We start from the raw sequence: 24876 nt of genomic DNA, 5'->3' as shown, positions 1-24876 counted from the left end.
AATAACCACTTTGCCACTACCTTTTTTAATGTAATTAAACAAAATCTAGTCCATAATAATGAATATGTCATCTATAGTATGAATCCAGAATCAATTTTACAAATAATGTTGACTACTTCTGTTAGTGTAGAAGTGTGTGTGTGTTTCTGGAAAGTATCTCTACTTCATAGGACTAATATTTGAAGTATGAACCAATGGAAGTCTGCTTAAGAGAACATGCATTTTCTTAGACTTTTAGTCTTAGTCACATTCAGCATCCATATTGCTGTTACATGTCAAAAAGTGTTTAAAAAAGACAGTCAAAGGAATAAAATCTTTACAGGCATCATGAAGGCTATTTAAAGAAAATTATATTGGCTCAGAGGAAATGGATACCACCTATCATAAACTGCTTTAATAAGACCAAACGGAAACCAGCACAATTAAACAGCAGGATAAAGGAAGCTATCAAAAAATCCCCAACAACTAAAACAACAAAACCAAAACCAACTTTCTCAAAACTGAAATTTGTCTACTCAAAAAAAACCAGAATAATAAGATCTGGCAAGTAAAAAAAGAACAAATAAGCAGACCATGAAATGCATGAAGAACAGTAAGGAATAAGTAAGGAAATGCTCTCAAACTGGTAGTTTTCAAATGTATCAGAAGGCGAAAGCCAGCCAGAGAATCTCTAGAGCCAAAGATAATCAAGGCATATAAAGAATGTTTTCAGAGAATGGGGTCATGAGGTCAAAAATATTTCTTGTTCTGGTGTTCACAGAAAAATAACTTGTGTAGGTTCTACTTCTAGAACTCCTTTTTACAGGTGAAATATTAGAAGATGTATCTCAGAGTGAGGTGACAGCAGAAGACACTGCACAAGTAACTAAAATCATCATCATAGGATCAGAGGATAATTCAGGTTGAAAGGTACCACCAAGTTCAAAGTCTTGTTAAACGTAGGATGAGCTTGTAATCAGGCCAAGTTTCTCTCAGTTTCTAACCATTTTCATGCTAACTTTCTTGAAAATGAAAGGTGAAATATGTGAATTTTCAACTTGCCTATGAACTGGAGGGTGGCTAATGTGATGTCTTTTTCTAAAAAGAGTTTCATGTAAGTTTTGGAAAACTCCCTCCACATGTGATGTCTTTATTGAAAAGTCAAGAGTTTTTTTTTTTAAGTAGAATTAGTGGGTATTTGACCAACTAATTTGCCAACATGGTATGTTGGCAAAGAAGCCAGGTGCTTTTCTAAAAAATTAAGTCATTCCTCCTCATAAGTTTACAAGTCATTATATTTTTCAGAAGTCCCATAGGAATATGCATGGAGACTATGTCATGTGTTTAAAATGCCTGGAAGTGAGTGAATAGTTTAAAGAAAGCAAGCATCATCCACTTGAAGACCAAAGATTGCTTCTATAGTTGTCCTTCTCTTCAAACTCAGGACACAGGATAGTATTTAAAAACAAACCCCATTGGAGAAAGTTAAAACAAAAATGACAACTGTTATAGAAAAAGAAAGCCATTATGATATGAAGCTATGTAATCATGTTACTAAGTGCAGTTACTGATGGCTAAAATTTTAAATGTTACTAGGAAAAGTTTAGTAAAAAAGGTTATGCAGAACAGAAAACATTTTGGCAAACTCAGGCTGATTTATGATGGTAGGAGGAATTCTGTGGGTTTACATGGTTTTGACCTTAAACCTGCAAAAATATGTTGGATTTGGCAACGTTTCACTTGGAGTTTTGGCTTTCTTCAAGCTCAGAAGTCGAAGAAACATTTAGGATGTGAACCAAAGCCAAAGAAACGGTTTGGATGAGCCATACATTCCATAACAGCCAAGTTTCACACAACTCTGATTTTCATTTTTCCTCTTTCTTTGTTTCTTAACGCTTTCTTCCAGAGCTGCTTTTCTATTTCCGAGTGTTAATGGATAGGAATCTCTATACCCACTAAAAGCCTTTTTACTGTCCATGGAGTGGAGATGAGAAGGGAGAGCTCAGAAGGTTTTGTCTCTCATTTTTGTATTACGGCAGAATTTGAACAAAATGTTACACCTGCATCTTCATGTCCATTTGGGGAATATTTTTAGTGGAAGTGTTAATGTTAGATACTTAGCCTTCCTTGTGTATCTTTTAGATTGCAAAATGACACAATTAAGATATCCAACACACTAAATGGTTTAAGAAAAGGGTATAGTTTTGTTTCTTTCTATCACTTACTAACAAGTCTCTTAAATCTGGTCATGTAAATACCACTTTCCATGAAGACAGACATGCCTGTACAGTAAATGGTGCATGTTCTGCGTCTCATTTGGATCTCGTGAAGCTGGAGGATACGATGGGTTCAAGCTGCTGATCTTAGAAGTGTCTCAAATCCATGGTCTTTATATGCACATCAGACACTACACATATGGTAAATGATAAACACACCATATGGGATTTGGGAAGTTAAGACTATTGAATTCCTATCCCATTATTTTTTCTTACATTGTATGGTCAAATCAAAAACATATTATTCTTCACATTATTAAGGGGTTATGTTTGTGGCTCCATCTATAAGGTTAAAAAACTGATCACGCTTTAAACTTTCCTTTGGCCTAGAAATTTTTCTGGTTACACTCAGGTTGTCATTTAAAAAAAAAGAAAAGAAAGGGGGCTGGTAGTGTTTGTGAAGTTTGCAGAGTTTGGCCACTTTTTGAATTACAGTTTTGAAAACTTGACATGTAACCTTAGCCAAGTATTACAGCTCAAACCAGCTGAGCCTAAGGTTAATTTTGAAAACTTAGTTTTCCAGAATTTTATTGTGTGTATTATGAAGGTGTTATCTAAAAACTAAAACCAGTTTCAGGCCTGACAGTATGGTGACTATATGCGCACTTTCAAGATAGTTTTATTTTCTGTGTTGGCTTTGTGGACTGGAATGACTTAGTATCCTCAGCTGAACTATCAAATGTTTATCTAAAAATTAGAAATTTTGTATGTCCTTCACTTACTTTCATCTTCAGTGAAGACTTAAATTAGTTACTCTGTTGAAGAGTTTCCCAAAACTTTACTTACTCTTTTGAAGATATGTGAATTCATATTAGATTTGTAAATCATCTTACTATTTCTTAAGTAACAATTTATTCAGTTCATTAAACAGAAATTGGAAAAGCAGCATTACCACAGTAAACCATGGCAATAGGAACCTGTGGGTAAGAGCGGAGGAACTAGAAAAAAAAAAAAGCTTCTTGAAAAGTGTGTCAGGAATCATGGGGAGGGAAGAGATTTTGTTCCACTTAATGCTGCATAACAGCCTCGTGCTACTTGGAAAGCAAGGACAGTGTCCTGAATGCATCAGAGTGCAGCTATTCTTGTGTTCCCTTCCTGTGGTAAGCCAAATATCTGGAACAGGTTAGGTGGAAAGACTCTTTCCTTCTACACGTCTGCTGCTGAAAACTCTGTATTTTAGTGAGACTTTCCCCACCTGTTCTGTTGTTTTATTTTATTTTGGAGGTGCATGGAGAATGTCCCAGAAGGTTTCTGCTATAACTAAGAATAAAAAAACTGGAATTATGTTACCTTTGATGTTTCTTTTTTATTTTTTAGATTCATTTTTCTCCAAGAGATATGTGCTATTTGTAAGCAGCAGGAATATAGCTGGGTAAAGCTTGTTACTTGTGGGGTGTGTAGTAATTTCTTTCCATGAATATGTCATATTGATGCTGAGGAATGTGTGTAAAAAAATTATATTGCACCCTTATTTTATGTTCTTCACAGCATCCTTTTCTCCAGGGACAGGCAGTAGAGAGAAGGTTCTGTCTGCATGTGGCCTTTATGTAGATTCATAAACATGTGGAAGGCTTCTGCACTCTTATACTGACACTTGAGGTGTTTGGACAGTTTGGTCCTGTTACAGACATTTCATCAGTGAGCACACTCCCTATAAACTGCCCAGGAAAAGAGAGTCAGACACCTAATAGTGTAGCCTTGGGGGAAGTTACATAGGAGTTTCTGGAGAGATGGAATACTAGAAATACATGGGAGTTATACGAAATATCAGGCTACCAACACAGAGAATTCTAAAGCTATTTTTTTCAACTTACCGTAAACAATGAAAATGTCTGTTTTTTTTTGGAAGCAATAGTTAGGGCACCAATACAAACCTGCAGCTTTTGATGGTGGGCTGAATTCTGTACAGCATACTTAGCTAAGAAAGCAGCTGAATTAAAGGAACAGAAATGATGTTTTGAATTCCCACTTCATATATCATGACCTGGTCTCATCAGTTGAGCTAGAATTGAAGAGCATTGTGTCAAAACTATACTTTTGCTCATTGTACTTATTAATAAAAGCTACAATAATGTGTTAGAAAGGAGATAGAGGTTTGTCTGTAGGGTGGGTGAGACTGTATACATGACCTGACTGGATTCCTTAATCTGAAAACCTTTGGACCAAAAAATTATACAGATGAGAGCCACAGGATTTACACCTTGGAATATCAAATGTGGAGAAGTGGAAGATGGGCTCTTATTTTTGTTTACCAAATAGGAAATGACTCCATCTCTAGCGGTTCTCTGACTGAATCTGCTTTATCATGGAACTGGCATATAAATCAATCTCATAATTTTAGCAGGTTCTTTTTCTTGCCAGACAGGGATTCAGATTATCCAGCTGTATTCCTACTGCAAAGCACTGTTATCAGTTGTGTAATGAAAGCCGGTTAGGAGAACTTTATTTGACCTATCCACTATATATGTGGCTCAAGAGTCACAGTCAGCAGACCCATTTCACATACAGCCAAAATGTGCCTTATGTTAAACAAAAATAAGCATGTATAAATCTTTTAAAGACAGTCAACTCAAACAAGGAAACTCTTATAACTAAAGAATTAAGTATCTCCTGCTCTCACTGAGCATACATTTGGATCTGAAGCTTAATTGAGCTATGTTTGAATCCATTGCAATTTTCCCTTTAGAATAAAAGAACAACACACTGATTTCATTGGTTCTTTAATTATGCAAAATAGAAACATTTATGATATATGAAAAATTATGAACATGTTATGATGAAAAATTATCTGGTGACAACAGAAGAAGCAGTAAAATTGATCTAGAAGGAATGGTATCTTATACAGCATTTTGGGGAAATCTGCAGCTAGACAATTGTTGAGAATTTTTTCATAGCCTGTAAGAAAGGTAAAATTAATTTTTTAATGATTTTCAGGAAAGTATGACCCCACAGAAACTAGAATGACCCCAAGATAGAAAAGATGATCAATTTCTTTCTGCAGGACCCTAAAACTGATACTGGTTGAAGGTAGGGAAATTATCAGGCAAAAGCTAGAAATGTGAAAAGGAAGTGAAATATGTAAGAGAGGTGTTCTTAGGCTGCAAAAGTGAAATGAGCACAAAGTACTGCCCTGTTTCAGAAATTCTGGAGTTGTTCAATGCCCAACTAATGCCTAAGCAAGGAAGATGTGCTTTAACTGCTCCGTGGGTACATCAAATCTGTTGCTCAGTTACTTCAGACTTAGGTAGAAGATTAATAAATTTAAGATCCTTGTTTTATAACCTTGAGCATACTACCACTTAGCACTGTACTTTCTGAAACACTATGGAAATATGTATAAAAATGTTTTAGAAGATCTATGACTGCAGGAAAAAGCTAAAAATATTATGCTTGAATCTTTCTAAGTGTTTGTGAAATAAATTTAGTTTTCATAGAGCTTTTAAAATTTTTTTCTTTACAGTTTTAAATTGGAACAAAAGACTTAAAATTTTGTACCTGGAGAACAATTGATAAAATTTTCTCTGTTCTTCTGCCCCAGCCCCCCACAACCATATCCTGAACATGAAAAAAAACTTCATGATGTAAATCACCAATTGCTTGTAAAATCCCAGAATAAACTCTAGACATCAAGGCCCATAATCAATCCGGCTGGTGTCTTTCTTTCCAAGGAAAGAATCCAAAATGGCAGCTCAAATGACTGTGTTTCGTGAGTCATCTGAACTGTGCTACAGTCTTTTGGAGACAAATGGTTTCCTGAGATTTTCATACGATCATTACACTTCAGTAGAGTAATAAGGTATGTAATGATATGGTATATATACATTTTAAATTCCAGCGTTGTCAAGGAAAAATGTGCATTGCATTAGTGTAACATATTGTGATTTACAGTAGGGCACTTCTGTCCGCATTACTGAATACCGGAGGACCAAGAGTGTCTGTCGGGTCTTATCTATCTACTCACAGCTGTATTTAAGCAACTAATACACCTTTCTATAAACAACTTGATTTATAGAAAAGGTTGGCGACTGAGAAGTGAAGTTTTCCTGAAGAGTAGGAGACATGTCATTCTTCAGGTTAGTGGGGAGATCACAAATGTCCAGCTCCTGTCTTGCCTTTTGGTGTTCAGTACTAACCACTCTCCATACTTCTGTGTCCTTTTAAATGTATGATATATTCTGTCCTTTCCTAAATATTTATTTTATTTTCATGAAACTAAAGTGCTTTTTGTACTTTTATTCTAGTTCCTATCATTAACTCTTTGATAGCCTTACTTGATTTTAGGGAGAAACATAAAGGGATTTGACTTTTATTTTTCTGCTTTGGAAACTTAATTGATCTGTAATGGTTTCACCAAAAGTGTTTTCTTTGCACCATGCAAAGATTGACTGAAAATTTTCTTCAAGATATGAATATTTTTGCATTTATCTAAGTACTTTTTACCCAGGGTGGCTTTGGGTTTGTGGGCTTTTTATTTATATATTTTTAAAACCTGATTCCATATAAAGTCATACATTACATAAGGCTCTGAGGGTGAATTAGTGTAACTTGTGTCACAAACCTGAGTGGTTTTTAGGTATTTCCCCAGAATCACTTTTAGACTCCAAGCCATGCACAGCAGTAATTTTAATTAATATCTGCAGTTTTTGTGATCAGTCCCCACAGCTTGAAAACTCATTCTGTAATTTTGCATAAAGCTACCCTCTGGGGGTATAAGTATGATAAATATGCCCTCCTGATGAATTGAGAACGTATTGGTTGCAGCAGGTTTTTAAAGAAGGAATCATTAGCACAATAACTGGATCAGATAAGAGATATATCTTCTTAATATTTTTGTCCTGGTCAGCAGAAAAAAAAAAAATTAAGTAAAATAATCCATGAATTGGTGCATGAAGAAAATAAGATTAGGCACAGGGAGTTTTTCTCTATATCCTGTCTCAGGTTTACCAGTGGGTAGCTTTTGAGTTGGAAATAGCACATATATTGCAAAGTTTAGAAGCCAAAGAACTTATAATCAATAAAGCATTTAAAACTTTTGGGCACTCATTTTGGGGTTGATAACCACCCCAGATCCTTGACCTATACAACATAAAATGTAATATTAAGAGTTTTGCCTTTTATGTGGTTTTTAAGCCTGTTGCCTAGTAATGTCCTTAGGTGCCCATAATTCTTCAGCTGTGAGAAACAGTGAACAATAGTTCCCAGTTCACCTTTTCCATAGCATTTATAGTCCCTTGCTTCTTTTTCAGTAGTGCATTTTCCAAGGTGAAAAATCCTGCTTGAAAGTCTGCCTTTCCTCATTGCAGATGACTTTCTTTGCCTTTCTTAATTGGGAGAATATTCTTCTAAAATTATTTTTAGCAGGTCTGGAATGTTTTGTCTAGTGATTCTTTTGTGCATTTTATACTAGGAAATAATATAAACAGGTTTTATATACATTTTAAATTGAAATTTCATAGAAAACAAGTCCAGAAGGGATGAGACAGTATCTTTCAGTGCATCCCTAGTACAAAGTGAATATCAATTATACCATTGTTTTTTCTGAGATGTTTGTCTAGGTTATAGTGGCATGTATAGTGGCTTTTTTTTTTATTATTCATAGTCCACACGTATGAAAAAAGTTCACTATTATCTTACTGTAGTCTCTTTTTCTTGGTCTTGGCATAAACATTTAATAAATTTATAGATGTGCCAAAGAGAGTAAACTTGATAGAGGCAAGCCTCACTCAGTATAGCTTTAGTAATTTTGTTTGTAAGTTTATTCATAACATTCTTTTAAAAATTTGTAAATAAAAGAGATAATGCTGTCTCATCTAGTAAAAAATACTTGGACATGAAAAGGCAACAGGATAGTGGAGAATCCATTTAATAATTATGATAGTTAACGATCCCAGTGGGGTTTGATATCTACCAGCATCCAGTAACGTTAGCACAGACAGATGGTAAAAGATGGGGGAAATATAGTTGTAGCCTCAGGCAGATACTCAGCTCATGCAGCTGTTTCATGCATTCTGGCAACATGACTCAGTTAAAATCAAATAACATTCCTTATGCCAATATTTCTTACCTGCATATGAAACCAGTTGTCTTTCATTTTGCAAAAACATGATAATTCAAAGAGCATTAAAAAATGTACTGTTTCTCACACAGAATTTATATCTTGCAGCTGCACACTAATCCAAGTGCAATGGAGTAGAGTTTCACTTTATCAGCCAATCATAACTTTAAACTGTTTTCACAATTCATCGTACAGTTTTTAAAGCCAGATTTAAGTCTGTATATGAAAAATAGTCTACTTGATGTATGAAACCATAGATTAGTCAATATGTATTTAAAGAAGTACTTCAGTAATAGCAGAAGAATGACTTCAGAGAATTTACGGACTAAACTCTGAATTATACATGTGGAATGTAAGTGTTAGGCCATCAGTACATTTAGGACTATGTGTGAGAGGAGTAGCTGAAAAATACAGTTAATTACCTAAAATAATATCTGATTCAGCTTCTTTTACAGCTGTCACATCAAGATTATTTGTCTATCCCATATCAGAGAATCATAGCATCATTTGGGTTGGAAAAGACCGCTAAAATCACTGTTTACCCATCACTAACCCATGTCCCTCAGTGCCACACTTAAATGGTTTTAAACACCTTCAGGGAGGGTGACTCCACCACTGCACTGGGCAACAGTGCTTGACAGTATTTTTGGTGGAGAATTTTTTCCCAATATCCAATCGAAACCTCTCCTGGTTTCTTGTCCTGTCACTTGTTAACTGGAAGGAGAGACCAGCCCCCACCTGACTAGAATCTCCTTTCAGGTGCTGTAGAGTGATAAGGTCCCCTTCAGCCTTTTCTCCAGGCTAAACACTCTTTTTATTCTATACAGGCTCAGATAAATTTGTTTTAATATGGGAAAAGGTTTTTTTTCTGTTCTTAGAGGTTTATGGTGCTTAGTCATGTGGTTGTACAGTAAAAGTTACAGCATGACTGCATGTGTGACTGTAGTGATCTCCATTTACACGACACAATTAAATATACTCAGGTATACCCTCATGTACCAATTTATTAACGAACTCTAAGTATGACTTAGAAAAGAGAGCTTCCAGGAATAAAAAACTATTCAAGCTTTATACCTATTCCATCTTTTAAACTTTTTACTGTAATGTCTGATACATTTTCTAATTGATGCCAATTAACATATTTGTCTATTTTTGCTGTTATCAAGCTGTTAAACATATTACTATTTAGCCTTATTTGGGTATGAAAAACGTCTTTCCTATTTCAACTTTGTTTTTTTATAAGTAACTTCCTGCTACAACAATATTTTCTGGAAAAAAGTCAAGAATATATAAATATCTTAAACAGGTTTTACAAGTTAACAATTCTGCTGTAATTAGTCTTCAGGCTACCTCTGGCTCCATGGATTTAAAGCTATCAGAGTTTACTGTTTTGTGAAAAATATGTTTTACTTTGTTTGGACATGCTTGTCATAAGTTTCTCAGTATATCATTATGCTTTAAAACCTCCCACTGGCAGCGTCTGGAAGGAAAAAATGTAGTGTAAACTATAGAAGACCTAATGGCAGCTTCCTGCCAATGTTCATTCTTGAGTCAACAACGCTCGTTTTTGTTTTTGCTTTTGTGAAAATATGTCACAATCTAGTCTTTCATATAAGTTGGCTATTTTTTTAGCAGCCTAGTAGAGCATATATCTGAATCTTCTACTTTCCCTGATTTTTTCTCCTTTTCATTCCGTGGTATCTGTGTTTCTGGTCATGCCACCAGTGAGTGAACACATAAATTATACACCTAAAAACACTCATCACTAGAAAATTTATTGCTTCTAATATCTTTCTCATGAACAGTTGTGTTTATTTCTGAGTTGACTTCTCTGGTAAAGACAGCAATGTGCTTAGCTTTGGTTCAGTTCTTTGTTTTTTCAAGGCTTTCATTTTAGATATTACAGTGTATATGGGACCATGTGGGCTTTTAACCATAAGCCTGTGCTGGGAATAGGAGAATGTTTTTAACTTATAATTACAATGCTGAGTAAGAATAATAGTGGATTGCTGTCCTTATTAACTCTATTACTTCTGTCTTGCTGAAGCAACGGGCAGCACATGTGAGAAGAACATATCCTCCTGACAGAGTATATAATTGGCATTTTTTCTTTTTCCCTTTGAAATGCTATTTGGAGAAGGCAGGAGGCAGGGAGGAAGGTTGCTGTCCTTTTAGATAAGGAACTTGAACCTTCTTTCCTATGTTCAGGAAACTTAAGTTATTTAGTTTGGGAAATCTTTTATCTTCTGGGCCTCCCTTTGGCAGCTTAATTACTAACTCGGCTTAGTTAAAGTAAAGGAGAGACATACAAAGAATACTGTCTTTTAAAAGTAGATGGTCTTCTTTTTTCTTCTTCAAAAAACAAAAATCAAATCAAAGCAAACTTATTTAAGCATTCTTTGCCAGTATTTTGGCTTTTTTTCTATGAAATACTAGTTTATTTGTAGTATTAGAATAACATAGTAAGTCAGTATTATCTCATGTTCGTGTGCATTTATAGCAGTGAGAGTTACTCTTCCTTGCTCTTGAGTTGGAATGTTGTATAACATTACATCAAGTACCACGACAGATTAAACTATATTCATAATGCAGTACAGTAGGATAGCACTTATTCAAACAACTTATATCACACCCCATTTATCCAGGGGAATCATGGGTTTGTATTATGAGGAGTCACTGTTGGACAGGAAGACATGTACAGCAGGGAAGTTTGGATAACCAGGATCATACTGTGATTATTTAGGCTTTCTGTTGACCAAATCCATTATATGTAGAAAGGCTATATATCTTTTTTGTTCATTTATAGAGACCCTCTGTAAGATTTCTGTAAGATTATGCCATGAATTTACAGAACAGATGTTGAATTATAAACCATTATTTTTGATCTTGTCATGAACAGTAGATTTTAGATAAGCACCAGCACAAAAAAGATCCCAGATTGAAAAAGCCAACTTAGAGCAAGAGAATTGCTGATCTTTACTTTTGAAAAATATTTTTTTTACCCATTGTAAACAGAGTTTCTTAAACACTTAAAACACTTAACTTTTAAGTGCCAAGCTCTCTTCCTAGATAAGAAAATATTCAAAGCACATCTTTTATGTATGCATTATTTTTTTCAGTATCCCTTATACTAATCAAAATCAAGAAAAATCCAAAATCTTTTATTAAAAAACACCTGTAGTTGTCTAAACTGTGTTGCCTAAATGAGTGAGAATTATTGAAAGTTCCTGTAGCTTTCTCTCTGTGGAGGTTTTGCTTTGTAGGTGTTTCCTGTGAAATTCATCTTAGAGAGGGGAAGGAATTTAGATGTCATTTATGTGCACATGTGTGTTCTCACTGAAGTGATTTTGAAACTATTATGTATCCACAAGAAACTGGAGAAATTAGATATTTGGAAATGGAAATTGGTGGTCTTCCAGGCAATATTGGATCTAAAAGTGCTAAATCCTTTAATAAATAAACCTTGATTCAGACTGGAATGTCTTGGCTTGATCTTAAAGGTGATATTATGAAGGCCTTCTAGCTGTTGACTAGCCTCAAAGATAATTATCTGCACATTCCAATCTTGTTCTGCCATCAGCAGTGTCTGAGGCCTAAATGGAGCAAATGTTATTTCTCCTAGAAATATATTATATTTAGACTATCCTCATTCCCAAACATTTAAAAAATATTTGTATCTGATTTGAAATACAAAGAATAAAATAAACAGGTATATGACCTGCTTCTAGCGGTCCTGTGTGCTTAATTTCAGCCATTGTAGGCAGTTTTCTAACTGAAACTATGTTAGGAGCAACCAGTTATATTATTTGGGTTACTATTTTTGTTGGGCTGTAGATGAAAGAATAACCTTTTCTTTGCTGAACATTTTGGAGACAATATTTCTTAAAACACATCAATATAATGTAAATTTCATTTACTGCAGCAGGTACTGGAGCTAATTTGAGGGGCTGACTATCCCTTCTGGAATGGAATATAGGCAGTATCAGGCATCTTTAAATGGATAGAAAAGCTTTCCTGCCTTAAAAAACTGACACCTTAGTTCATACTTCATCACTGCTTATTTACTAGAATCTTCTGGGTTTGTACTCTTAAGTTCTGCTTGCACAATTGAAATATAAATTTGATTCCTTTAAGGATTGCTGGGTACAGCAGAGACTTCTGTAATAAAGTTTTTCTGTAGGACAAAGGCCTGTAAAAGTTGGAAAAGAAGGGAAACATCAGTTTATAAATACTTTTTAAATATGTATGTTTGCAAATGCACTCTAATATAGTTTTAATGTATTCTCCTTGTGGGATTGTGTGTTCCATGGATACAGACTCTAGATCTTAAAAAATCCTTCAAATGAACAACTTGATGTGTCTGTCTTCTCTGTTCTCCAAAGCCAAGCCTGCCTTTAGAAGGAAGGGATGTAAAAATAATAAAATATGTCCCCATGCCATGAGAGTTATTCTACAGAATATGAGCAGTGACAAGTGAGTTAGTTTACAGGAAAGGCTAAGCAGATCAAAAATAAAGTTCTCATCAAGGCCAGTTTAATTCTCCCATCTGTTAGTTTTGTAAGTCCTGACATTTAGCTTGTGGTCTGAATGCCCATATATTTTTGCCTCAAAACTGAGGGAATAATATCAAGTTGTAGATCTGCATGTTTTCTCTTTATACTCTCCTGAATGTTGCCTCATGTGGGAAGAGACTTGAGAGACTTAAAAGGAAAACAAAACTTTTAGATGAGGAATGAAAAGCAGCTTATATTAGTTAAAGATTCTGTGACTTCTGTACTCTTCCTTTTTTCATCTGGTGAAAAATACTATTATTGTCATCAAAGTCTGTCTAATATATTTTGCCTACAAAAATACAAAGCTATATAAAACCTGTATTTTTTTATAAGTCTAACTTATAAAAAGCCTATTACTTTGGTATCTAAATAATGCCCATACAAGAGGAGTTACAATAGTAAAACCTTTAGTAAATTCCACAGAGAAGTTATTATGGTTCAGACCAATGCTTTAGAATATAATTTCTCTTGGGTTTCTTCTTATTAACTGGTTCATAATTTATCTGTACAGAAAATTTCTTCATAAACAGAATTTCTCCATCTTATGAGACTGCCTTTCATAAGTCTTCCCTTTGTAATATAATGTAAAGTGCAATTTAAGAAACACAAATGCTCAACCTAAATACTGTTAACTGCTCTTCTTCACTATTTACTCTAACACATGGCAAAAAATGCTTGTAATCACTGAGTGAGGAAAGCTGCCTTACCCAAGGTTTTGAGCATATAACCAACCCACTGACAAGCTGAGCAATAACTGCTTCCTAAGATGTGGGAAATCAATGAACTTCCATAGGGAAGATCTGTTAGACTATTTCAACTTTCAGAGAGTAAAATACTATTTTCTGCTGCCTCTTCCTAGTATTTTATTGTACCTGGTAGATCCTATGGAAGAGCCCAGTAATGTGAAGAGTGGTATAAATATTACAAACTTCTGCTCCCCTTTTTCAGTCTAGCAAAACAGAATCTTTCACTCCGTGGAAATGTATTTGGCTGGTCTGTCATTAGCTATGAGACAAAAAGTTTAGGTTGTACAACACTGAGTTGCAATATTTGTATTTTTATTCTTGCTCCAAATTCTCATGAACTGATGTGACAGAATTGAAATATTTGTTTTCTTTGTAGATGAAGCAAAGGTTTAAGTGGCAGTTCTTTTTTTTTCACTGAGGTATACTCACTGAAATTTGCTTTGATTTAGTAAAGTGTTTTGATTTAGTGTAATAGACTGTGGCTTTGTTGCTTGGAAAAGTGCAAGTTCTAGAATTCAGAATCTTAGTTTTTTTCCCAAAAATGTGAACTATTGCTCAATTTCCCAAAGAGATGGAGAAGAACTTTTCAGGAGCTTTGTTCTGAAGTCTTTTACTTCCCTTTCCTTCAAATAGTTATTGAGAAAAAATGTTCAGTTTCAGAAAGATGATATTCCTTCAGTGCTCTCTCCCCCCACCTGATTTTCTTCTCCCACCTGTGTAATCACAGCAAACCATTCTTACAGTTTCTTTTCTGCATCCTGTGTGTGGCATTGTGCTCATGGTGTCTCTGTGCAGCGCCTGTGTGGTTGTGTGGAAGGACCTGTTCAGTTGCTGCACAGTTTCCTCGTGATGAGCTCGTGCGACTGCAGCGCTGTGGAGCCATCGAGGGGCTCTGCTCCTGCCCTTGGCTTTTGCTAAATGCTGGCAGTGCTGCTTCCAGAGGCAGCTGAGCCTGTGCCCCCACCTGCCACCTGGCTCCCTTTTCACACAAATTCTGTTTCCTAGGGCTGATGTTGAATTCAGCTCAGCATCCTGCCCCTCAAGCCCTGCTTTTTCCAGCCAGGGGAATTTCTCTGTCCTGTGTCAGCTGAGGGAGGCCCTGTGCCCTGGGACTGATGTACCCAGTGAGGTTGTTCCTGTGTAGTAGCTCTGGAGGTAGCCTCATGGACACGGAGCTACAGTTTGAGCAAGATTTCTCTTTAGTGCACTAAAAAATTGACATGCTGATTGTGAACTGCCTTCATGGAGGAATTCCTGTTGACAAAATCTGGGTTGATATTTTTGCTCCATCATGTGATCATTCCTAGCTTATCATGTGTTAATAATGGAGTCCAGTTGTCAGACATTTTGTTGTCCCCCTCAGTCCTCCCTGACTGTCCCACAGGCTGCCCTACCCTGGACAGCCTCATAAGCACTTCAGTTCTTTTCCTATTGACTAGTCTCTTCCTGAAGTAACTCTCCAAAGCTGTTTTTAATTGCTTTATTTTAAATTATTATATTACCCTATTAGTAAACTTGTGTTGGTTGTGTTCTTTCTGTATCTGAAAAATTAAATAAGTCAGCTGTTGGTAGTTCTGCTCCATGTATTCTCCAGTACTTTCCCCATGGCCCTGAATAAATTTGACTCAGGTTGAAACTGTCAATTGCTACACCAAGTATTAAAATTTTTCTTATTAAGATTGATCTGTAACTGGGTGTGCCAGAGCTAAAACTTGACTCTTTCATGAAAGACATATTTGACTTTTTTAAAGTTATTGATAGAGTAGATATTGTACCATATAATTGTACTATGTACAATTTTAAGGAGACAGCATGTCCGTGCCACTGACTTTATGTATGCCAAGCCAATAAAATATTACATAAATAATTTCATAGCAGAAATGCCATAGGATTAAGTTAATAGGGCAATATTATCTCTATTAAGAGAAGAACACAGATATGTCTGTTGGGCACTCAGTAGTCACTTGAACTTTTAAAGTCCCAGAACTTTCAAAGATGGCATGAAATTTTTATTGATGCAGAAGCTATATCTTCCAATCAGTTGCATGAATCTTTCTATTTCTGCCTATCAATATGGTTTATTAATATTCATTGTGTCAAACCTTGTTAGGAAATTGTTTTTCTGAGATTCCTCACATAAATTTTCCATACATATTTTCATATAATAGCATTTTCACTTTAATAAGTCTTGCTTGCTATTTCACAATATGTAAGCACAGTTCAGGGTGTGGAAAACCTCATACTTACATAAACTACCTGCTTGCAGTAAGACTTTGCACACACCACGTGAATCCCTGCTGTTTTTGGATACATTCTAAGGAAGCATTTCTAACTTTAATAATATATTTGGATTATGGATTAAAAGCAGTGAGGAAATAGCTTTGTGCAGTGTAACCTAACAAGCGTGCTAAGAATCAACTTTTGGCAAGAAAACTCCCAATTTGCCCTCTCTCCCAGAAGTTGACCTGGTGGATGAAATAGTAGATGTGTGCATGATTCTAGGCATGCCTTCTCCAAAGATCAACATTTGTACACACTTTAGTCACCTTTTATACGCAGTGCTATTGACATTAACCAGGGAGGCTGCTCTGACAGCGCTGGGCTTTAACACCAGCTAAAGAGTTGCTCTGCTCTGCTTGCATGGTTTATCTGAAAGGACTCAACACCAAAATCACACAGCCTAATTGTTTTCAGCCCATAAGGGTTCTCTTCCAGATGCAATATCCTTTAGGACAATTGAGTGTCCTACTGAAATCAGCATATGTTCAATAGTCACTCAATTTACTTGACTTTTATTCTTCTGAAAACATTAGATCGAGCCCTGTAATTTACCAATACATTATATCAAATTTGCTTTCACTTGCCTGACTATAAAACACTTTTCATGCTACTTTTGTAATTCGGTTTGGACAGTATCAAACAAGTGTAAGAGCAGGAGGGTTAAAATACTTTAAATCCTACTTTTGGTAATGAAGTAATCTCAGTGGGGTTTTTGATGTCAAATTCTGTAGCATGGCATCCCATTTGATAATTGTGCTGTTGTGTTCCTGAGGACATGGCCCTTCCCTGGGGACTGCTGCTTCAGTGTATCTGGTGCTCTGTGTTGAAGTGCCGCTGCATTGCTGGCTGATGTCACTGGCCCTATGCATCCAGTCTTTTACGGGTTGAAAAACCAACTTGGAATTTATAAATTCTGCTTAATATTCTGCCAAATCCTTCACTTATGATGTTTATTTTAAAGCTTTTATGCATTCTAGGGTACAGTTACTTTTCTCTGACAATTTCCAATGTTGTAACATGTGTGTAATTTTTTTGTTTGGAAGGGTTCAGCAGCATCAGCCTTCAGAACTGTACTGGTTTAGTTAGACCTGTTTCCTGGGTTTCAAAACTGTGATGGAAGTCAGAGGTGAGGAATTTGTCTATGAATGACAAACAGGATGAGAAGAGAGTAGAGGGGAGGGTGACAAAGTTTATTTCCATGTCTAGCAAAGCTCAGGATGACATTTTGCTATGTCTGTTTGCTTTTGTGAAAAACACCTTTGCAGTGAAACTGTAGAGGTAGTTGCACGCTGGAGAAATTTGCATTAGGAACAGGAAGGAACAAGGTATTTACAGCCCATATTGCAGGACAGCACTGGCAATTTTAAAAGCAGTAGGTCCACATGGCTGGTTCTGGCCCTCCTGTAGGCATATAATTGAATTAACCATGAGATAAAGTGGTTCCCTGTGTGGCCAGCAGCTGCTGGCACAGGATCCTGGCATGCCTGGCACTCACCTTCGCTGTGTGAGGCACAGGCAGTGATGTCAAGGGCTGAGATCTCCAGCCTGAGATTTGAAAGACCTGGTAGGTGGATATTTGGTGTGTACAAATTCTGGCTTTTATCTGTGTTCTCTCATAACTGTGAATGGGTTTTCTATGGCCTCTTAGACCAGTGACAGAATAAATTTGTAGGAAAGCCACAAAGAGAAAGTTTGAGGATTATAGTCTTTCCTTATTTACAATCTCATGCTTAATCTTGGGGGAAAACCTCCAAATATTATTTTTATTAAATTAATCTTCACAGGGCTGGAGATAACAGAAATTTATGTAGTGTGTAACTTGGAGTAGAGAAAAGAAATGCATCTCCTTAGGAAATGAAAAAAAAATCCTTTCAAAACAACTGGATGCATTCTTCCACTGAATGACTTATTATCAAAATGTATCCAGCTTTACTGAATGAATGTAATTGTTTGTTAAACTTTTAGAAAATGTAATGGTTAATATTTTAATAGTAAAGTAAAAGAATCTCTAAATAGATGGATTTATTTCTTTTTACTATGTAAAATTCATAAATTATCTGTGTGCTAACACAAGATTAGGTATTAAAATTAAATAGGTGTGAAATTTTTGTAGAGCTACTGGTACTTGAAAAAGTCAGGGAAATCCAAAATTCTTGTATTTATCACCAATATTGTTGCCAAAATGAAGTGCCAACCCTTTAAAGGTAGTAGTAGTAGTAACCATACTAACCTTGATTGCTGGAATGTTGCCAGCTCTTCATCATTCTGCAGAAATATGTTATACTTGAACTGAGAAAACATGCAATTGTCCCTCCCCCTGTTCATTTCCACAAACTGGAGCAGTATTATGTTAGCCTGAGTTGTACTGAGCCGAATCCAATCTGGAATTAAGAATGCTCCAGGGCATTTTTAATAAACTGTCATTCATTTGAACTCTAACCTCCTTTAATTTGCAGAATCTGGTAACGCAGATGTATTCTTCAGCCACATTCATTTCTTTTTCTTTTCTTATCTTGGTGTGGAAGACTGCTGATAGCACTTAAAAATGTGAAGCTGCAGGACAAGTAAAAAGTGTTCATTGACAATAGACTCAAAACTAAGAAACAATTACTGTAGTTTAGTTTGCTGGGTTTCTGCCATTCTGAAATGTAAACTTAATTCTAGTGCAGATTTTAATAAAATCCTCAAAGTGCCGAGGTCAGTTAAGCTATTTCTGAAAGTATAAAAAAAAAGGCTTTTATTACAAAATGCAAAGGATAAAATGGGCCATTGTCTTGCAAAAGGGAAGAAAACCCAGCTAATAACATATTCAGGGCATAGAGTACTCTTCAGCTAAGTGCATTCACTGAGGTTCTCACTGTAAACTCTTTCAAAACTTGTATTCCTGGGAATTCAAAACATGCAGGGTTTGTGATTAGGAGCATTTACACTGAGGGATAGGGGTTGGAAAAGGGAGCAAGTTCCAAGTGGGAACTTGGATGCCCCCAGCTCCTCTGCCCCTGCCAGGTGGTATTGCTGGGCTGGGGCTGGGGTTGCCCAAAACCAGAATTTTCATCTATAATACTGCCTTCAGTGGTAAATTTTTCATTGTAACAATTCTGCTGCAGCTATAAAATTGACATGGTGAGAGGATGGTTTGTGCAACTTCAACATCCACAGGTTTACATTTGATAGGAGTTGAATAAAAAAATAAACAAACCAGTTTCTTGTGCACATGCCCACCAGTTGAATTCAAGCTGTAGGTGCTGGTAGAACAGGTAGGAAAACGTGCAACCATGAACTTGGGTCACATTCAAAAAATGAAGGAAGAAGTAGCTTGCAAATACTGTGTTGAAAGTGTAAATGACAATAAAACTTTCAACACGTGTTAACGATTTATGGTTTGAAAAAGTTTTCATATTTTAGTTTTAAAAGATTTTTTCCCTTCTCATTTAAACTTTGATCTCTTTTGTATGGTAATGTAAGAATATGTTATTAATAGACATTAACAAATCCACAGCTTTTTTTTCCACAAGTCTTTAATTCTCTTAAATGTTTTGAAATGTAAATTATGTGATATATATAATGTGAACTTGGGTGAGAATTCAGTCAATCATCAGGTTGGGTACCAAATTGAGAACATGGAAAGGGAGAAAAATAATACTAAAAATACAGAAGTGCAAGAGTTCTGCTTTTTTGCATTCTCATTTGCCCAACAAATCTGCAAGTGCAGAGTGTCTTGGTGTTTAAAGATACTGTCTCAAAGCTGGAATCTGTATGAATTAATGAATTTTCAGTTCTGATCCTTACTACATTTCTATTAAGGTATGTTTCCTGGAATTAAATGGTAGAGTGGATGCTCAGCAGAAACTAGATGCAGTTTTTAAAAGGTACAAGGAAAAGCCTAAGAAATAACCCAGAAAACAGTTAAAAATATATATTTTAGTAGTTGACTCTTGAAGTTGTTGGACACAGCATGGGTTTATGTTCTTGAACTAAAGCAGAAGATGAAATACCTGGTGTTATATTAGAAATTGAATCTGTTTTTAAAGAAACATGATCTGACTCCTTCTGGCCTGTTAATTCTTTTTTTTCATGGGATTTAAGTGCAAATCCAGCTTTTCTATTTCTTTAATTCCCTCAAGTATATGTTCTCTCTGCTATTTCTACTATGAATGTTCACTAGACAGTCATTTCACAAAGGAATCTCAAGTCATCATCTTTCTTCCTGGTTTCTTCAGGGGAATCTTGCATCTGCAGAAACTCATGATTGGCACTCCTTACTATTTCATGGATAGCACCATTACACTGCTTTTACTTTCTGAGTGGAAGGTTGAAGATCCATAGTTTCAATGCTATTGGTAATTCTGATCTGCATTCATGAAATACAGCTTCTTATGCACTATCAGACACATTCTAGTATTTCATTGTTTGTATCAGTGTTTGTATAGATGGTGTGGAAGAAGTAAGTAATCAGTGTATCATTGGCAAATTGGCTGTGAGTCCTCATTGTAATTCATGACAACTCTATTATTTATCTGTATTATTTATTGAACTTTTTATGTGAAAGCCCATGTATATTGGAATCCAAACAAAAACGTGACTTACTAGCACTGCTTGCTAGGAGGCTTTGGAGAACAACAGTTAAGCAAGAGCTTGGGAGAAGCAGCCACACTGATATGAGCACTGTGGAATTTGGTCAGAATTTTCAATTTACAGCAAAATTGAACTCATTTCAATGCTTTGCATGGCATGGATGAATGGAATATATCCTCTTCCCCATTTTATTTTATTTTTTTCATTTAGAAGTTCTTCCTGAAGTGTTTTCTAGTTTATAAAATAATAATATTTGGACAAAGGAGGTGAGAAAGAACATACAGGAAATAGACATTCATTATTCAAATCCTTTTGTCTCACCAAAAAAAATCTATTTCACTTTATGTAAACTGTATCAGTTGAAGAGGGGGAATCCCTCTGGCATGCTCTTTATTGGAGGCCATTCACATAAAATGATTCCCCCCACAAGTAAAGCTTCTGCTGTCAGACAGGAGTCATTGTAAAGCCTCCATTCTTCAGTGTGTTCTTTAAATTTCTCCATGCTAAGGAAAGAATGGGATCACCACAACTTTCCTACACTTCATGCTTCAGAGCTTCTCACAGTTACCAGGAGGAAAATAACTTGCTTGTTATTAGAGCAGTTACAGACATTTAAAGTTCAGGATGATAGAATAATTTGATTAGAAGGGACCACTTGAGGCAATGCACTATAAACCCCTACTCAAAGCAGGAATAACTTCAAAGTTGGATCAGATTCTCCAGGCTTCATTCAATCAAAATCTTAAAATACTCAAGGACTGCAGAGTTTACAGTTTCCCTGAGCAACCTGTTTTGCAAAGGTGTGCATTTTTAATGAAAAATGTTGGGTTTTCATGAACACTTTCATATTAAAACATGCATCTATAGCTGTATTTAAAATTTCTGAAATTACTTCTATGATGAATTACCACCACACTGAATTTAAATAATACAAAGTGTGCAGGACATATTTATAAATTGTATCTACATGTGGCAGTGGCCCAGGTTAAATAGGTTTCTGGTGATCTGTGTTAGTTCTATTTTGTATAAATATTGTTTATTACTAATGGATTAATGGAAACTTTGAGGGGTTTTTTTTTGGTTTTGAAACACCACTGTTAGTTTTTCAAACAGCTATGATAGGAAGAGATTCGAACAGCCATTTATGGAAAATAATTCATTTACTATGTTCCCCCCCCCGCATTTATATGGATTTAATATTTTCTGGTTGTAAAGAATATGGAGTTTAAAATGTCCTCTCCCCTAGGTAGAAGAGCTGATGAATGCACTGGAAAAGACTAGACAAGAATTAGATTCTACCAAAGCCCGTCTTGCCTCAACACAGCAGTCTTTGGCTGAAAAAGAAGCACATCTGGCTAACCTGAGAATAGAGCGAAGAAAACAACTTGAAGAAATTCTAGAAATGAAGTAAGTCCCTTGATTTCTCTAATTCCTAGGAGAAAAAAAAAGAAAAAAGAAAAAAAATTACTTTTGCCATAGGAGAATGTTTTGATGGGTTTCTTTTGGTGTAATTTTTTATTTTTCTCTGCATATATTTAAGTCTGAATCTAAGTACTTCTAATAGTTTTAAGACACTTAAATTCATTTAAAAACACAGAAGTGCAAAAATCTTAATTTTAGAAGTACTCAACATTTTTTATAAATTGTTCTTTGTTGCATGCAAATAAAAATATCAGCACTATATAACTTCTATGAGAAACTGAGAATCTAAAGCCCCATCTCTCAGTGGAAATGGAATGCTGGAATCTCTGCCACATTCAAGGGAAGGGAGTTATTAACTTTCTGTTGTTGGTGCAAAGCTTATTGCTTTGAATTGGTTAAAAACACCCCCAAATTAACAAAGAAGTTTTTGCATACACTGTATCACTGTGTATATGTGTTCAGAATGAAAAAGGAAGAGAGACATATAATTTAAATAACTTCCTCCATGCAAAGAAAATAAAATATCTGTAATTATGGGGCATTAAAGCACTGATTTGATCTTTAAAATAGGCAAAAAGGGTGAGTCTGCTATGGCAATTGTGTACTTAACATTCAACAACAAAATTTCACAGTTGTAATTTTGAAACAGTTTTTTGAGGGACAAAGACATGTATAACTTCATGTCAATTGTTGAAGTTATCCTTGCATTTTAAGGGAAGTGAAATAATCAGAAAAAATTGTTTTGATAATGTTATTTTAAATAAGACAAAGTGGAAATGGAGTCACATACTTAGCAGGGTTTTATAAAAGTATATTTTAAGAATGTCTGCCATGTAATACAGGTGCAGAAATACTGTAATGGAAGCACAAATGTTTCCAGGGATATCTAAAGAATTTCTGGTTTGACTTTAATGACTTTTCTGTATATCCATACAGAAAAAAGGAATCACATATGAGTTAGAATACTATGTGACATTATATTCTGTTATCTTCTATAATAGATAAATTTTTAAAGTTTTTTTTAAAAAAAATTCTGTTATACGTACATAGTAATTGTCCCATCTTAACTCAGATGCTCAGTACCAGTCACGTATTTTCTGTATAATGCTTTGGTCTGTTTCCTGAAGTGCTTTTTTTTTGTCCTATTCATAAGATTTTTATTTTTTTAAATCATAATTTACAGTTGATGAATGAAATAGAGAAAAAAATCTTTAATTCTGTTACTTTGGCTTTTTAAATTTGGTACACAAAATCTCACAAAACAGTCTGGAAAATGAGGTTGGTGAAAACTGGTGAGGTAGAACTCATTTTGACAAAAGTTATTCTATTTAATGAGTGAGGGGCTGAGTGAGGGGTATTAGAGGTGAAAGACTTAGTAGCAAAGATCTGAGTTAGGAATAGTGTGGAATTTAAAATGAGATATAAACATATAAAGTGTTTTTTCGGTATAAAGCCTAAAACTAAAATAATAGAATTACCAACATGGGAGGTGTTCCTCCCATGGCAGGGATTTGGGAAATAGATGATCTTCAGGGTCCCTTCAAACCCAAACCATTTTATGATCCTGCTCATAAATGTCTTTTAGAAACAATTCAGATATTTAATTGCAGTAGTGTAATTTTTGCAATTGCTCACTGAAATAAGTGAAGCAAACCTTATAAAACTGCTACATTATTACAGAATATGGTCAATATTGTTTTTTAAAAAATGAACAAGATATTTTCAAAAACAGATTTTTGATGCTAGCTAGGACCTAGACAGCTGCATAGAGAACAATGATAATTCTGTGTTGTAATAATATAATAAAAAATTGTGTCTTATCTCTGTCATTTTAAGATAACTTATTAATTGGAAGCATTGACCATAATTTCTATTTATCATTTAAAATATTCAATATTGAGTGATTACAGTTTTTGGCTACTAGTTTCCAGTTAAATAGGCATGAATTGTGTGTTTAAGAACATTCATTATCATTTCCTATGCTTGTATTATGTTCAAGTTCCAACCATAGCTCTGCATTCTAGGCCCATCTGGCTGTCATTATAAAGATCCATCTCAATTTACTGGCCACAATCAGTTGTCAGTTTTAGATAACTTCTTCAATTGTCATTTCTTGTTCCCATATAAATTTGGTTATTTATGGAAGTTTAGAATAAAAATGGATAGCAGCTTAGTCTTACTCATATCTGGTTGGTCTTTTTGAACTGGAAACAAGATCAGTATCCATTAAATGAAAGGTAATTGGATAAAATCAACTCTTTAACTTGATGCCAATTTTTGAAAAAATAAGGTTTATTTTAAAGAGTTTGAAAGTGTATGTTTGAAGAAGGAATTGCATTTGCATGTTATTTTCTGAATATGTGATTTTTTTTTTAAATGTCTATTAAAATATTACTTTATTAGTTCTGGAGGAAATATTTTTGTTATGGTGATATTACTTTAGCAGTACACACATAACTCATATTGACATTAATTGAAGTTATGCATACATTTTAACAGTAAAATGCAGCATATGCTCAAATCCATCATTTTGCCTAATTGTCTTCTTACTTTGTGCTCTTTCTATCTTTGAGCATAAAAAAAAATCAATGAACTTTTTATTTTTTAGTAAGTGATACTTTAAAAAATCTGTATTGCATAGTGTGACAAAAGCCATGGTAATGTTTTTTTAAAAGATGTATTTTATCATCCATAGAAATATTTCAGTTGGCCTGAACTTTAAATATGGTAGCTAGAAATATATTCTAAGACTACTTTTTCCAGATACTGTTTTTGTTTTTTGAGAGTGCACAACCTCCTGAGAACTTCACAAGGCTTGCCTAGAAAAGCTTATTCATTTTGTAACATGAAGAGCTTGAGGGTAGGAGAAGTTTCAGTGCTGTGATGTGGTAGAGGTTTGTCAGATGTTTCAGGAATGCCATATTTATGGAGCATACTTTCATGACCACAATGCAGATCTCCTTTCCTATGTGGTGGTTCCTTCCAAAACT

At 35.0% G+C, this 24876-nt stretch overlaps 1 protein-coding gene across 13 annotated transcripts in view; it reads left to right on the top strand.

Annotated features, from left to right (window-relative positions):
* The window catches only part of ERC2 (ELKS/RAB6-interacting/CAST family member 2), a 405409-nt gene that overhangs the window by 185086 nt on the left and 195447 nt on the right, over positions 1-24876 (top strand). For all 13 annotated transcript variants that reach the window (XR_004499194.1, XR_004499195.1, XR_004499197.1 and 10 more), the window contains one exon: positions 21711-21871. Coding sequence is in view for 1 of the 13 variants with exons in the window: in XM_033517444.1 (XP_033373335.1) it covers positions 21711-21871 (161 nt within the window). In the remaining 12 variants the exon portion in view is untranslated. The remainder of the gene's footprint in view (positions 1-21710; positions 21872-24876) is intronic.

Source organism: Parus major, chromosome 12 (assembly GCF_001522545.3).
Source record: "Parus major isolate Abel chromosome 12, Parus_major1.1, whole genome shotgun sequence".
NCBI lineage: Eukaryota > Metazoa > Chordata > Aves > Passeriformes > Paridae > Parus > Parus major.
The sequence above is the reverse complement of the archived record's forward strand: the minus strand, read 5'-3'. Positions and strand labels throughout refer to the sequence as shown.